The sequence below is a fragment of the Embiotoca jacksoni genome, unplaced genomic scaffold (assembly GCF_022577435.1).
Source record: "Embiotoca jacksoni isolate LCO1_2020_lvr unplaced genomic scaffold, fEmbJac1.0.p SCAF_70, whole genome shotgun sequence".
Lineage (NCBI taxonomy): Eukaryota > Metazoa > Chordata > Actinopteri > Embiotocidae > Embiotoca > Embiotoca jacksoni.
The window spans coordinates 1,011,499-1,025,553 of NW_027185426.1; the positions used below are offsets into that span (position 1 = coordinate 1,011,499).

A 14,055-nucleotide genomic window follows, 5' to 3' on the forward strand; every position below is an offset into this window, starting at 1 on the left:
TGTTTGCTCATGTTAGTTAATGTTTGCTAATGCTAGTTAATGTTTGCTAATGCTAGTTAATGTTTGCTAATGTTAGTTCATGTTAGTTAATGTTTGCTAATGCTAGTTAATGTTTGCTAATGTTAGTTCATGTTAGTTAATGTTTGCTAATGCTAGTTAATGTTTGCTAATGTTAGTTCATGTTAGTTAATTTTAGTCAATGCTTGCTAATGCTAGTTAATGTTTGCTGATGTTAGTTAATGTTTGCTGATGTTAGTTAATGTTTGCTCATGTTAGTTAATGTTTGCTAATGCTAGTTAATGTTTGCTAATGCTAGTTAACGTTTGCTCATGTTAGTTAATGTTAGTTAATGCTTGCTGATGTTAGTTAACGTTTGCTCATGTTGGTTAACGTTTGCTCATGTTAGTTAATGTTTGCTAATGCTAGTTAATGTTTGCTAATGTTAGTTCATGTTAGTTAATGTTAGTTAATGTTTGCTAATGCTAGTTAATGTTTGCTAATGTTAGTTAATGTTTGCTGATGTTAGTTAATGTTTGCTCATGTTAGTTAATGTTAGTTAATGCTTGCTGATGTTAGTTAACGTTTGCTCATGTTAGTTAATGTTAGTTAATGCTTGCTGATGTTAGTTAACGTTTGCTCATGTTAGTTAATGTTAGTTAATGCTTGCTGATGTTAGTTAACGTTTGCTCATGTTAGTTAATGTTAGTTAATGTTTGCTCATGTTAGTTAATGTTTGCTCATGCTAGTTAATGTTAGTTAATGTTTGCTAATGCTAGTTAATGTTTGCTAATGTTAGTTAATGTTTGCTAATGCCAGTTGTTGTTTGCTAATGTTAGTTCATGTTAGTTAATGTTTGCTAATGCTAGTTAATGTTTGCTAATGTTAGTTCATGTTAGTTAATGTTTGCTAATGCTAGTTAATGTTTGCTCATGTTAGTTAATGTTTGCTAATGTTAGTTCATGTTAGTTAATGTTAGTTAATGTTTGCTAATGCTAGTTAATGTTTGCTAATGTTAGTTCATGTTAGTTAATGTTAGTTAATGCTTGCTGATGTTAGTTAATGTTTGCTCATGTTAGTTAATGTTAGTTAATGTTAGTTAATGCTTGCTGATGTTAGTTAATGTTTGCTGATGTTTGTTAATGTTTGCTAATGTTAGTTCATGTTAGTTAATGTTTGCTAATGCTAGTTAATGTTTGCTAATGTTAGTTCATGTTAGTTAATGCTTGCTGATGTTAGTTAATGTTTGCTAATGCTAGTTAATGTTTGCTAATGTTAGTTCATGTTAGTTAATGCTTGCTGATGTTAGTTAACGTTTGCTCATGCTAGTTAATGTTTGCTAATGCTAGTTAATGTTTGCTAATGTTAGTTCATGTTAGTTAATGTTAGTTAATGTTTGCTAATGCTAGTTAATCTTTGCTAATGTTAGTTAATGTTTGCTCATGTTAGTTAATGTTTGCTCATGTTAGTTAATGTTTGCTAATGCTAGTTAATGTTTGCTAATGCTAGTTAATGTTTGCTAATGTTAGTTCATGTTAGTTAATGTTTGCTAATGCTAGTTAATGTTTGCTAATGTTAGTTCATGTTAGTTAATGTTAGTTAATGCTTGCTGATGTTAGTTAACGTTTGCTCATGTTAGTTAATGTTAGTTAATGCTTGCTGATGTTAGTTAACGTTTGCTCATGCTAGTTAATGTTAGTTCATGTTTGCTAATGCTAGTTAATGTTTGCTAATGTTAGTTAATGTTAGTTAATGTTTGCTAATGCTAGTTAATGTTTGCTCATGTTAGTTAATGTTTGCTCATGTTAGTTAATGTTAGTTAATGTTTGCTCATGTTAGTTAATGTTTGCTCATGCTAGGTAATGTTAGTTAATGTTTGCTAATGCTAGTTAATGTTTGCTAATGTTAGTTAATGTTTGCTAATGCTAGTTAATGTTTGCTAATGTTAGTTCATGTTAGTAAATGTTTGCTGATGTTAGTTAATGTTTGCTAATGCTAGTTAATGTTTGCTCATGTTAGTTAATGTTTGCTAATACTAGTTAATGTTTGCTCATGTTCGTTAATGTTAGTTAATGCTTGCTGATGTTAGTTAATGTTTGCTCATGCTAGTTAATGTTTGCTAATGTTAGTTAATGTTTGCTAATGTTAGTTCATGTTAGTTAATGTTTGCTAATGCTAGTTAATGTTTGCTAATGTTAGTTCATGTTAGTTAATGTTTGCTCATGTTAGTTAATGCTTGCTGATGTTAGTTAATGTTTGCTCATGCTAGTTCATGTTAGTTAATGCTTGCTAATGCTAGTTAATGTTTGCTAATGTTAGTTAATGTTTGCTAATGCTAGTTAATGTTTGCTAATGCTAGTTAATGTTTGCTCATGTTAGTTAATGTTAGTTAATGCTTGCTGATGTTAGTTAATGTTTGCTCATGCTAGTTAATGTTAGTTAATGTTTGCTAATGTTAGTTAATGTTTGCTAATGTTAGTTAATGTTTGCTAATGTTAGTTCATGTTAGTTAATGTTTGCTAATGCTAGTTAATGTTTGCTAATGTTAGTTCATGTTAGTTAATGTTTGCTAATGCTAGTTAATGTTTGCTAATGTTAGTTCATGTTAGTTAATGTTTGCTCATGTTAGTTAATGCTTGCTGATGTTAGTTAATGTTTGCTCATGCTAGTTCATGTTAGTTAATGCTTGCTAATGCTAGTTAATGTTTGCTAATGTTAGTTAATGTTTGCTAATGCTAGTTAATGTTTGCTAATGCTAGTTAATGTTTGCTCATGTTAGTTAATGTTAGTTAATGCTTGCTGATGTTAGTTAATGTTTGCTCATGCTAGTTAATGTTAGTTAATGTTTGCTAATGTTAGTTAATGTTTGCTAATGTTAGTTCATGTTAGTTAATGTTTGCTAATGCTAGTTAATGTTTGCTAATGTTAGTTAATATTTGCTCATGTTAGTTCATGTTTGCTAATATCTGCTAATGCCAGTTAAAACTTCTCATCTTGTAGGCTGTACAGAAGCTGAACTAATCAGAAGCTAGGATAGCCAGAAGCTAAGCTAGTCAGAAGCTAGGCTAGTCAAAAGTTAAGTGAATCATCTTCTATACTAGCTATGTTAGTCAGAAGCTAAGCTACCGCTACATAGCATCGACAGAGAGCTGTAATAACGGGTGCAGCTTGTTTCTGTGTTGCTCAACAATAAACTTTCGGAGCTCAAACAGCTGCCGGGTTTGTTGTGGAGGCTAATCTGTTAGCATCGAGAAAAACAGAAAAAAAAAACTAAATCAAACCTGGTTTCAAAATAAAAGTTAAGGTTACTGCACTGGAAGCACAATGTGCTTTCAAAATAAAATCCTGTGTTCTGGTAACCTTTATTAAAAGGTCAGAGGACTGATGAAACTGGTTTCATTCATCTCAAAGCACCTGAAACAGGATCAGAAGAACAGAAGCAACAATACAGACGTTCACTCAGAAAAACTTAGTTTTAAAGTTCAGTGGAGTTTGGACCAACAAAGAACTTGTCTACAGGTGAGGACGACCTGAGGACAACTGTCTCTGAGAGGACACCTGTCTCTGAGAGGACAACTGTCTCCTGTCTCTGAGAGGATATCTGTCTCCTGTCTCTGAGAGGATATCTGTCTCCTGTCTCTGAGAGGATATCTGTCTCCTGTCTCTGAGAGGACATCTGTCTCCTGTCTCTGAGAGGTCATTCAATGATAAAGTGATCAGGTTAATGCATGATGTTCAGACCAACGTCTCCCCTTGCTGGACAAACAGCTGAACTGCAGACTGACACATACATCTCGTGGAGTACTGTAAGTATATATATATATATATATATATATATATATATATATATATATATAGTGTAGTACTGCAAATACCTCCAGTGTAGTACTGTAAGTATATATAGCGTAGTACTGTAAGTAAATCTCGTGTAGTACTGTAAGTACCTCTAGTGTAGTACTGTAAGTATATATAGCGTAGTACTGTAAGTACCTCCAGTGTAGTACTGTAAGTATATAAAGTGTAGTACTGTAAGTAACTGTAGTGTAGTACTGTAAGTATACATAGCGTAGTACTGTAAGTAACTCTAGTGTAGTACTGTAAGTATATATAGCGTAGTACTGTAAGTACCTCCAGTGTAGTACTGTAAGTATATATAGCGTAGTACTGTAAGTAACTCTAGTGTAGTACTGTAGCATAGTACTGTAAGTACCTCCAGTGTAGTACTGTAAGTACCACTAGTGTAGTACTGTAAGTATATATAGTGTTGTACTATAAGTACCTCCAGTGTAGTACTGTAAGTATATATAGCGTAGTACTGTAAGTAACTCTAGTGTAGTACTGTAGCATAGTACTGTAAGTACCTCCAGTGTAGTACTGTAAGTACCTCTAGTGTAGTACTATAAGTATATATAACATAGTACGTTAACTCAGTACATGTTTGAGGTACTTCTACTTTACATAAAACGATGAAGATGAGCAGCAGAAGAAAAGAAACGAGCGCTGTGATTGGTCGACCTGTGCTGATTGGTTGGTCAGTCCGGTTCCTTCCAGGTCCAGCACCTCCAGGGTTCTGCTGGACGCCACGGCAACCGCCAGCATCCCCGCGATCTGATCACCTGCAGACAGAACAATAAGAACCAGGGAAATAAGAACCAGAAGAATAAGAACCAAGACAATAAGAACCAGAACAATAAGAACTAGGGCAATAAGAACCAGAACAATAACAACCAGGACAATAACAACAGGGAACAATAAGAACCAGGACAACAAGAACCAGAACAATAAGAACCAGGACAATAGGAACCAGGACACCAAGAACCAGAACAATAAGAACCAGGACAATAAGAACCAGGACAACAAGAACCAGAACAATTAAAACCAGGATAATAAGAACCAGGACAATAAGAACCAGAACCATGTTGTGTCATTGTGTTGCTGATATCATTGTATTGTGTTGTTATTGTTGTGTTCTAATTGTGTTGGTGTTTTAATAGTGTTTCTGTTGTTATTGTGTTGTTGTGTTCATGTTGTCATGTTTTTATAGTGTTGTTATTGTGTTGCTCTGTTCATATTGTTGCTGTTATTGTGTTGTTGTTCTTGTGCTGTTGTTGTTATTGCATTGTTGTTGCTGCTGTTGTTGTTGCTGCTGCTGTTGTAATTGTTATTGTGTTGTTGTTGTTGTTATTGTGTTGTTACCCAGGGGGTTGTAGTCCAGGTTGAGCACCCGGAGCTGTGAGCTGTGAGCCACAGCGATGGAGAGTCGAGCCCAGCCTTTGGAGCTGATTCCTGGGTTGGCGCTGAGAGTCAACTCCCTCAGACCTGCACACAGAAACACAAACGCTGCAGGTGTGGTTCCCTCGAATGTGAAGAGTTAAATCTCCCAGAATCCTTTGCTGTGTGCTGACAGCAGCACGTCTATTGAATTCAGGTCATATGAGCCTGAAATAACAAAATCCCAGGAGACCAAACGTCCTCTGACTGCTGGTCCCTTTAATCATGAAATTATTTAATGGACCTCTGAATGAGACTTTTCCTGAACATCAGTGCGAGCTGAGCCGGTCTCGGAGCGCTTTCACCTGAGGTGTCGTGTGCAGCTGTTATGGGGTTGTTTAAGTGTTCCGTGTTGGAGGCGTTGCTAGTTGTTCTTCAAGTGGTTGCTAAGGTGATCTGGGCAGTTGCTGTTGCTAGGGAGGTTCCAGGATGTTTGGGAAAGTTGTAGGAGCTACAAGTGTGAGTTTGGTTGGATTCTCTGTAACGTGGATGTTGCCAAGTGCTGCTGTTCAGACACCGGTTTGGGTGGTGGCAGGTAGCTGCTGAGTACCGATGTTGTGGGGCTTGGTTAAGTTTTCAGGGTGGTTGTTAGGAGTAACCAGTAACCACGGTTACCGTGCCAGGTGGTAGGGGGATCTTTACATATTATGGCTAAGATCTAAGCAGGGTGGTCGTTACAGTATTCAGGGTGGTTGTTATGGTGTACCAGGATGTTACCATGACATTACGAGGTGGTTTCCATGTGGTTGCTGTTTCTGGGATCATATCAGTGGGTTACTAGGTCGTTTTGGGTGGTTGCTATGGTGTTACGGGACATTGCGGTATTACTAGGTGGTTACCAACTCAGTCCAAGCAGTTTCTACTGTAGGTATGCAACGCATGGTAGATATGATGTTACAAAGGTGTTTAAAGTGCACGGAACTGGGTGGGGTGGTTGCTAAGATGTTTAGAGAGGTTGCCATGGTGGTTGCCAGGGTCTCCAGTAGGTTACTATGGTGTTAGAAGTTGGTTCTAGGATGTTTGTGGTGGTTGTTCTCCTGGTGACCACGGTGGGTTCAGTTGGTCTTAAGGGTGTTCCAGGAGCTAGTTATGTTACTAGTTGGTTCCTATGTGGTTACCAAGGTAACCAACATATTGTAGGGGCTCCTGATCTCTGAGGTTTTACTTCCTGTAGCTGGCGGTTCACACGTCAGGTGTAAACCAGGTGTTCGTTACCTGACTTGGCTCCGTCCGGCGGCAGCATCCCACAGATCAGACCCAGAGCCTCGTCTCCCAGCATGCAGTCTCCCAGATCCAGACAGACCAGCGCCGGGTGGGTGGACAGGGCCGAGTTCAAGGTCACCAGGCCGGCATCCAACAGGGGACTGCCATGGAGACTGGAGGGGCGGGTACAGAGTCTTACAAACCAATCACATTGTTTGTCGCGTGGTCACCACAGATCTGAGTGGCTCTGGTGACCTCCGACCTGTCCGAAGGCGGGTCACCTGAACCATCAGGATCCGTCGTCACCTGTCACTCACATCAAGAGCCAATCACAGTCTACTCACAACAGGGTCTGCAGAGAGCGGTTGGTCTTCAGGGCGTCGGCCAGGTGTCGCGTCCTGCTGATGCTGGAGACGACGCCCAGGTTGAGGTTGAGCTGAGCCAGCGAGCGCGAATCAGCGACGCTGCGGCAGACGCGTCCGAAGTCGCGATCGGAGAGCTGGCAGCCGCGGACGGACAGCAGCCGGACGCTGTCCTCCTTCAGGCTCTCGCAGATGTCCTGGACTTCGGCTGCCGACAGCAGCTCCCCGGTGATCTGGATGGAGGCCGGCAGCATGGCGGGCGGTGCTGGGAGCGCTGGGACACCTGCAGGGACAACCGGACCTCACTACGGTCTACTGAACCGTCAAACAGAAACCAGTCTGACCTCTGCTGGTGGGGGCGGGTACTGCACTGAGGAGAGCCTACTGGGTCCTTGGTGTCAGGTGACGTCAGCCCCTGTAACCCGACACCATCCCCTCAGGTTTAGTTTGTTTTACCTAATTTTATTCTTTCACATTTGAAAGAAATAAGTTTCAGTAAATTAGTAAAAATACAGAACTAATCAATTCTGATTGTTATTGATTCCCATGTGATTGTGTGTTGATCAGAAGTTCATCCTCAGACTTTGAACCCCTGATCAGACTCATCAATAAAAACATCTGAACTTATCGATCAGGAGATCCGGAGTCTTTGTTCAGCCTAAAACCAAACTGATCAGTAAATGATCGATCAGGTGGATCAGCTGATCAGGTTCAGATGAGAAACAGATCATCAATGACGACAAGTTAAAACACCCACCAGAACTAATCAATAATCAATATATCTGAGGTATCAGCTGATCAGCTCTGTGACAGGGCAGCAATGAGGCGATCAATTAACCTGATAAGTGATCGATCAGCTCACGCGGGGAGGGTCGGGTCTGTCACACGCTGATGTCATCATTAGCTGATCCCGCCGCAGGCCGGTTCTGATCCACCGCAGCGGACATCAGAGCCGATCGATTCGAGTATCGATTGATCGGGTTGATCAGCAGCGCAGCGTCGGTGTCCTGCAGCCGGGCAGCAGGTCGGTCTGTCGGTCGGTGGGAGCTCCGTGAGTCCCGGTGTGTTTCTGCAGGTGACCGTTACTATGATACACAGAGAGAGGAGGCAGGAGAGAGGGCTCACTCTGACCCGTTTCCTGGAACCAACAGACTGCACGGTCACACAGGTGGGAATGATGATAATGATGATAATAACAACAATAATGATAATAATTAACATCATAATTTATCATTTATTCACGTATTTTAAAACCTTAACACCAATAAATAAAAAAATTACACAATAAAGACTTTGATATTTGAATATGGTTTAAATATAATCAGTTTGAAGAGCAGAAACAAACAGCTCTGACTATAAAAAAATACAATGTTGTAACATCCTTACTTATCTGTATTTTCAAAATAAGATTTACATTAGAATATGTCTGACATAGTTATTTACATTTATTTCATTCATTTATTCATAAACATGTTTCTTTGCAAACTTTTTTGTCTTTTGTCTGATTTTATACTTTTCTTATCATTTTCATGCTCTTATTTGTATGTATTTATGTAAATACAGACGTTACAGAATAATTAATGGAATATAAACTCTGTGGACTTCAGAATATTTTGTTTAAAAAAATGTGCAATAGAATTTAAATGTTGGTCAGAGTTAAATCTCCTCTTTAATAGACGATCTTTAACATTGTTACGTCACTTCCTGCAGGTATTTAATCCTCTTTGGTGTGCGTCGTCATGGAAACAAAAAAAAAATCACGTGTTTGTTCTTTAATTAAAAATTCTATTGATTATTATCGCATGATTATCACTGATCGATCAGCTGATTGTCACAATAATAACACCCAATTTGATCCGATCACCTGTTACAACTTCCGGTGTTGAACTTCAGATTTAAAGCCTCGGATCGATGGCCAGGATGGAACCAGAGGAAATGCGCCACCTGCTGGACGAACATGAACGGAACCGTTGACTGACCTGATGAGACATAAAACATGTATGTTCAGACTGCTGATGACGTCATCAGATCGGATGTCCTTTCAGAATAAACCTCCGGATAAAACAGTTCAGAAGTCCCCTGAGAATCTGTCTGATTTAAAATGTTTACAGTATCACAGTGACCAGGGATGATTACCCATGATGCACTCCAGACAGGAGCTGCACGCACACATTCCGGCTCGGTTCTTTTCTTTCTCTTTTTAAATCACGGTTCTGTTCGTGGTTCTGTTCGTGGTTCTGTTCGTGGTTCTGTGAGAAACAGCTCAACTCCGACAGAATTACTGTCAGGTGTTTTTCTGCGTGAACGCTGGTTCTTCTTCTTTTGTTTTAATTGCAGGTGTTATGAGTGTTTTTAAGGTGCACTTAGCGCCACCTACTGTTCTGGAGTCTGGACCTCCTGAAATATGAAGGCGGATTGAGCCTATATTTCTATTTGGTGATCAAATTAACCGGAAATAGAAATGATCGATGAATTTAAGTTTATTAAATTTAATTTAATCCAAAACAAACTATTTTAATATTTCATGTCTGAAATATTGAAAAATTTAAATCGTGAAAATTTAAAATAAAATTAGTTGGCGTCAGATTTGAGTTTCTTTGCTGCGTCATGACGTACACGGAAGTGTCTGAGCAGCAACTGTAGCTATCAGCAGCTAACAGCTAACGACAGCAACTCAGACCGGACGGACCGACAGACAGGTACGACAGACAGACAGGTAGGCACGTTCGCCTGTGGACGTTATTATTGTCACAGACACAAACAACAACAACAACAACAACAATGAGGGATTTCAATGAGCACGAGTTACACAAACAGACAGTTAACTGTTAGCTTCATTAGCTGTTAGCCGCTCCAGGTGTTCCGGTCCAGTCGGGTCTCAGAGACCGACAGCAGCAGCAGGCGGAGCCGGAACACGAGCTCCAACCTGCGGGAAACACGGAAGCTAACTGTTAGCTGTTAGCATCGATTACAGGTCGACTGATCACGTCAGTTGTTAAATTACACAGTTTTCTAATGAACCCTGGTACAGCAGAATATGTCTCTCAGCCTGTCTGTCTCTGTCTGTCTGTCAGCAACCTGTCTGTCTGTCAGCAGCCTGTCTGTCTCTCAGCCTGTCTGTCTGACTCTCAGCCTGTCTGTCTCTTTGTCTCTCAGCCTGTCTGTCTGACTCTCAGCCTGTCTGTCTCTCTGTCTCTCAGCCTGTCTGTCTCAGCAGCCTGTCTGTCTCTCTGTCTCTCAGCCTGTCTGTCTCTCAGCCTGTCTGTCTGACTCTCAGCCTGTCTGTCTCTCTGTCTCTCAGCCTGTCTGTCTCAGCAGCCTGTCTCTGTCAGCAGCCTGTCTGTCTCTTTGTCTCTCAGCCTGTCTGTCTCTCAGCCTGTCTGTCTCAGCAGCCTGTCTGACTCTCAGCCTGTCTGTCTCTCAGCAGCCTGTCTGTCTGTCCCTCAGGCCGTCTGTCTGTGGATGGAAGTGTGGAGCTCTGCGATGGGACCGGAGAGAGTCTTACCGAGGTCCGAGGACGATCTGGGGGAGGAAGAGCGTCCGGTGGAGGGGGGGCTGCTGCAAGGGGGGGCGGTGTGGAGCGGGGGGGAGGGAGGGGGTGAGGAAGAGGAGGGGGAGATGGAGGTGAACGGTGAGGAGGAGGAGGAGGGGGAGGAGGTGAACAGTGGGGGTTATTATTACCAACCTCTGAACCAGGAGCCAGGGGAGCAGCCGGAGGAAGAGGACGAGGACCGGGGGGCGGAGCCAGGGGAGGAGCCAACCCATGCTGAGCAGCTGCAGCAGGTGCAGCACAGGATAGAGGTGAGACCTGCCCGTCATCAGGTGACTCACACCTGCTGTCTCACCTGCTGTCTCACCTGCTGTCTCACCTGCTGTCTCACCTGTCTCTCTCGTGCAGGTGATGGGTCTCCACCTGCCGGAAGCTCCGCCTTCAGACAGTGATGAGGAGGAGGACGCTGAGGGGGCGGCGGCTCAGAGGAGCCGAGCCTCCATCCCGATGGACGCAGGTGAGACGTCACACACTAAAATAAATGTGCGCGCCGACATCACTTCCTGTCTGCTGACATCACGTCCTGTCCCCCTGTAGACCACGTGGAGCTGGTGAAGAGGACAATGGCGGCCGTTGCGCTGCCGTCTCTCGGCGTGCCGCCGTGGGCTGAAGAGATCTCTGACGACCAGTGGAAGGACATGGTCCAGAACACGCTGCAGAGCCGGCAGAGCACCGGCGGCCTGCGTCTGCCCCGCAGGAGCAACGTGCCCTGAACGCACCGCTGCAGCCTCACTGCACCCTGAACTACGCCTACAGACCCTGAACACACCACGACAACATCTACAGACCTTGAAAGCACCATGACAACATCCGCAGACCCTGAACGCACCACGACAACATCCGCAGACCATGAACGCACCACGACCACTTCAACAGCATTAAGAGACTCTAAAGCGCCGCCTTCGGTGGGGAAGGGACCTTCAGAAGGGGCCCTGAACACAGCACGGCCCCTTCAGGAGCAGCGACGGTGTGTCAAGAATTCCCAGGTGACCCTGAACTCACCAGAACTGTCGAAGCTTCGATGTCGAGCTGCTCCGGATCTGCGGTTCCGACTGGTTATGTTCTGGACGGATCGATGGGGAACGTGATCGATAGATAAATTGATAAACAAACAGCTTGTTGTTACACATCTTTGATTATTGATGAACCTTGAAATCAAACTTATTCAATCGATTAAAGACTAGTGATGCGTTTAAAGACCAAACTTTAGCTCCTTAAAAACCCCTTTAAGATCAGCCAGTGATCAGATGTTCCAGATGTGTCACATGTTCATACATGACTTTAATATCTTTCCATTAGTTTGTGATCAATAACCTCGAACCGATCAGTTTGTTTGTAAGAATGTCAGAGAACTGATGTGAGTGTGTGTGTGTGAGTGTGTGAGTGAGTGAGAGAGTGAGTGTGTGTGTGTGTGTGAGTGTGTGTGTATTTGTGTGTGAGTGAGTGAATGAGTGAGAGAGTGTGTGTGTGTAAGAACACACTGATCCAACATGTCGACTGTATTTCTTTTTATTTTGTTCTGTACATGAACATCTGTACAAAATCAGACTTTCATTCTATGTAATGCTCGACCTGATTAAACGTATGTACACGATGACGGGAAGCAGCGTTGAGGTGTGTGACGGGTCAGGTGACGGGTCAGGTGACGGGTTGTTCATCTCAGTCACTGCTGGACAGAAGAAGCCGGCCGACCCGGCGGCGCTGAACCGCAAACCGTTTCTAAAATCTGAAGAATTCTTCATGAGGTTTGGTTCGAGCTCAAACGTCGAGAAAACATCGAAAATAAAACTCGTGTGGCGGCCATTTTGCCCAGCAGTGAGCGATGTGGGCGGGGCTTCCCTACCACTGGGATGGTCACTTTGACGGCCGATGACAACAAACCAATAACAAGTTAATACAATTTTAAAAAGTGCAAGTGGGCGTGGCTTGGAGGGGGCGTGGCCACGAGTCCCACGGGACAGTACAGACACAGTATAACAACCGCAGACAGAACTGCCGAGAACGATGAGACTTTTTTTCTTTCGTTCCCGACGTTCGTTCACAGCTTTTAACGAACAAACAAAAATACGCGAGCGCCACGACGTCCAGCGCCACGACGCGGCAGTCCAGCAGTGAGGTCAGACGAGTCGCAGTAGATGAAATGTTTGATTGGTGAGAGGCTTTGATATTTTAGAGAAAACTAAAAGGAACGTTTTGAGTGTTCACATCACAAGATTCTTCTTCTACTGTTTCTTTAGTGTTTGACCTTTGACCTGATGATGCGGTCGTGGAACGATTTTTCATTCGGTGGAAAAATGATGACACAAACAGGACACGCCTCCTTATAGCCGATGCCCAACAGGACACGGCCACGACTTCTCTCATTGGTTAAAATTTGAGGCGGGGGGTCAGCTACCTGAATGGACTTCTACATTCACTGCGTCTCCTCCTCTTCATCCTCCTGCTCCTCATCAGTCCATCTGAAGCTCCGGCAGTCTCGACCCCCAGGTCCAGTCTGATTGGGTCAGATGCAGGGGGTGGGGCGGAGCCAGTGACGTGGTCAGCGCTGCGTTCAAGTGTCACGGGAGAGCCGTGGTGAGCTGCAGGTGTTTTCCACCGTTGTGACTCGGCAGCGGGCGGACCAATCAGACGACAAGACGAGGTTCACAGCTGTGATTGTGGATCCGGACTCTGAACCGGGTCCCGTTCGGGCACTCGGTTCCTGCAGTGGAGAACGCTGCTGGTGATGCGTTCGGGTGCGTGACGTGAGCTGGTAGACGGCGGTGGAGCTGAGAACAAGCAGCAGCAGGAGTTAAAGCGCAGGTGGAGGTGTTAGTGCAACATGAAGCTGATGTCCAATCACAGCTGACACACTTTAAACTGCACGTGGACGGACAGAGCTTCTACAGTGTCCTACTAGTTATCGGCCACCAGGGGGGTAGGTGAGCTTCTTTTACTTTTTTGTTGGACGCAGCGTCAGCTCCGTCCACATCTGACGGACCAGCGTCTCCACAATAGCGTCAACTTCCTCCCCGGGGAGACGGATGGAAAGGGGGCGGAGTCGGGCTCTGAGGGGACCGCCTCCACCGGTCAGAGAGCTTCCTGATTGGCTGTCAGGTACTCCTCGGCTCTCTTGTGAGCTTCCAGAGCTTTGATGGTGTAGACGTCCTGCGGCAGCTCCGACTTCCTCCTCATCAGGACCTTGTCCTTCTTCAGATCCTTCAGACCCTGCAAACGGACAGATGGACAGACAGCAAGTTTACGATTGATCCTGACATGTCAACAGACTTTAAATAACTAAACAGGATGATGTCAGAGTCATGAACCACAAACTGATGACCGTCCGACCGATCCATTACCTCGTTTGTTTTACTCATGATGTTCACTCACTCACACTGTGGACCAAAGTCCATTAACAAAATCATCGATTTTAGGGTCAAGATGTTCTGATAAGTTCCCAGACTGTCCTGAGACACTGTGTGTGTGTGTGTGTGTGCGTGAGTGAATGTGTGAATGAGTGTGTGTGTGTGTGTGTGTTAGTGTGTTAGTGAATGTGTGAATGAGTGTTAGTGTGTGTGAGAGTGAGTGTGTTAGTGTCTGTGTGTGTGAGTGTGTTAGTGTGTGTGTGTGAGTGTGTTAGTGAATGTGTGTGTGTGTGTGTTAGTGAATGTGTGAATGAGTGTTAGTGTGTGA

General features: G+C 43.5%; 3 protein-coding genes across 6 annotated transcripts in view; 1 reads left to right on the forward strand and 2 right to left on the reverse strand.

The window, feature by feature from the left end:
- lrrc73 (leucine rich repeat containing 73) overlaps positions 1-9,154 on the reverse strand; it is a 16,750-nt gene extending 7,596 nt beyond the window's left edge. Inside the window, exons 1-7 of the mRNA XM_069177205.1 lie at positions 8,970-9,154; positions 8,698-8,812; positions 7,672-7,918; positions 6,816-7,116; positions 6,484-6,644; positions 5,194-5,316; positions 4,513-4,613 (exon numbers count right to left, since the gene is read on the reverse strand). Coding sequence (XP_069033306.1) covers positions 4,513-4,613; positions 5,194-5,316; positions 6,484-6,644; positions 6,816-7,087 — 657 coding nt within the window. The 5' untranslated portion in view covers positions 7,088-7,116; positions 7,672-7,918; positions 8,698-8,812; positions 8,970-9,154. The remainder of the gene's footprint in view (positions 1-4,512; positions 4,614-5,193; positions 5,317-6,483; positions 6,645-6,815; positions 7,117-7,671; positions 7,919-8,697; positions 8,813-8,969) is intronic.
- A 289-nt stretch (positions 9,155-9,443) lies between these two features.
- On the forward strand, positions 9,444-11,980 carry mea1 (male-enhanced antigen 1). 4 transcript variants are annotated; one of them, XM_069177207.1, is made up of 4 exons: positions 9,444-9,549; positions 10,258-10,634; positions 10,732-10,840; positions 10,921-11,980. In XM_069177207.1, the coding sequence occupies exons 2-4, from the start codon at positions 10,296-10,298 to the stop codon at positions 11,094-11,096; spliced, it is 624 nt and encodes a 207-aa protein (XP_069033308.1). In that variant the 5' UTR covers positions 9,444-9,549; positions 10,258-10,295; the 3' UTR covers positions 11,097-11,980. The 4 variants fall into 4 exon arrangements, with proteins under 4 accessions (XP_069033308.1, XP_069033309.1, XP_069033307.1 ...); XM_069177208.1 differs by having other exon boundaries at positions 10,261-10,634; XM_069177206.1 differs by having other exon boundaries at positions 10,281-10,634.
- A 90-nt stretch (positions 11,981-12,070) lies between these two features.
- The window catches only part of ppp2r5d (protein phosphatase 2, regulatory subunit B', delta), a 19,885-nt gene continuing 17,900 nt past the window's right edge, over positions 12,071-14,055 (reverse strand). The window contains exon 16 of the mRNA XM_069177198.1: positions 12,071-13,590. Coding sequence (XP_069033299.1) covers positions 13,453-13,590 — 138 coding nt within the window. The 3' untranslated portion in view covers positions 12,071-13,452. The remainder of the gene's footprint in view (positions 13,591-14,055) is intronic.

Bases quoted from the DNA above. Each gene is read 5' to 3' on its own strand.
- mea1 (XM_069177207.1), top strand. From the start codon at position 10,296: ATGGAAGTGTGGAGCTCTGCGATGGGACCGGAGAGAGTCTTACCGAGG. The intron at 10,635-10,731 runs GTGAGACCTGCC...TCTCTCGTGCAG, and splicing joins AGGTGCAGCACAGGATAGAG to GTGATGGGTCTCCACCTGCC. The intron at 10,841-10,920 runs GTGAGACGTCAC...GTCCCCCTGTAG, and splicing joins CTCCATCCCGATGGACGCAG to ACCACGTGGAGCTGGTGAAG.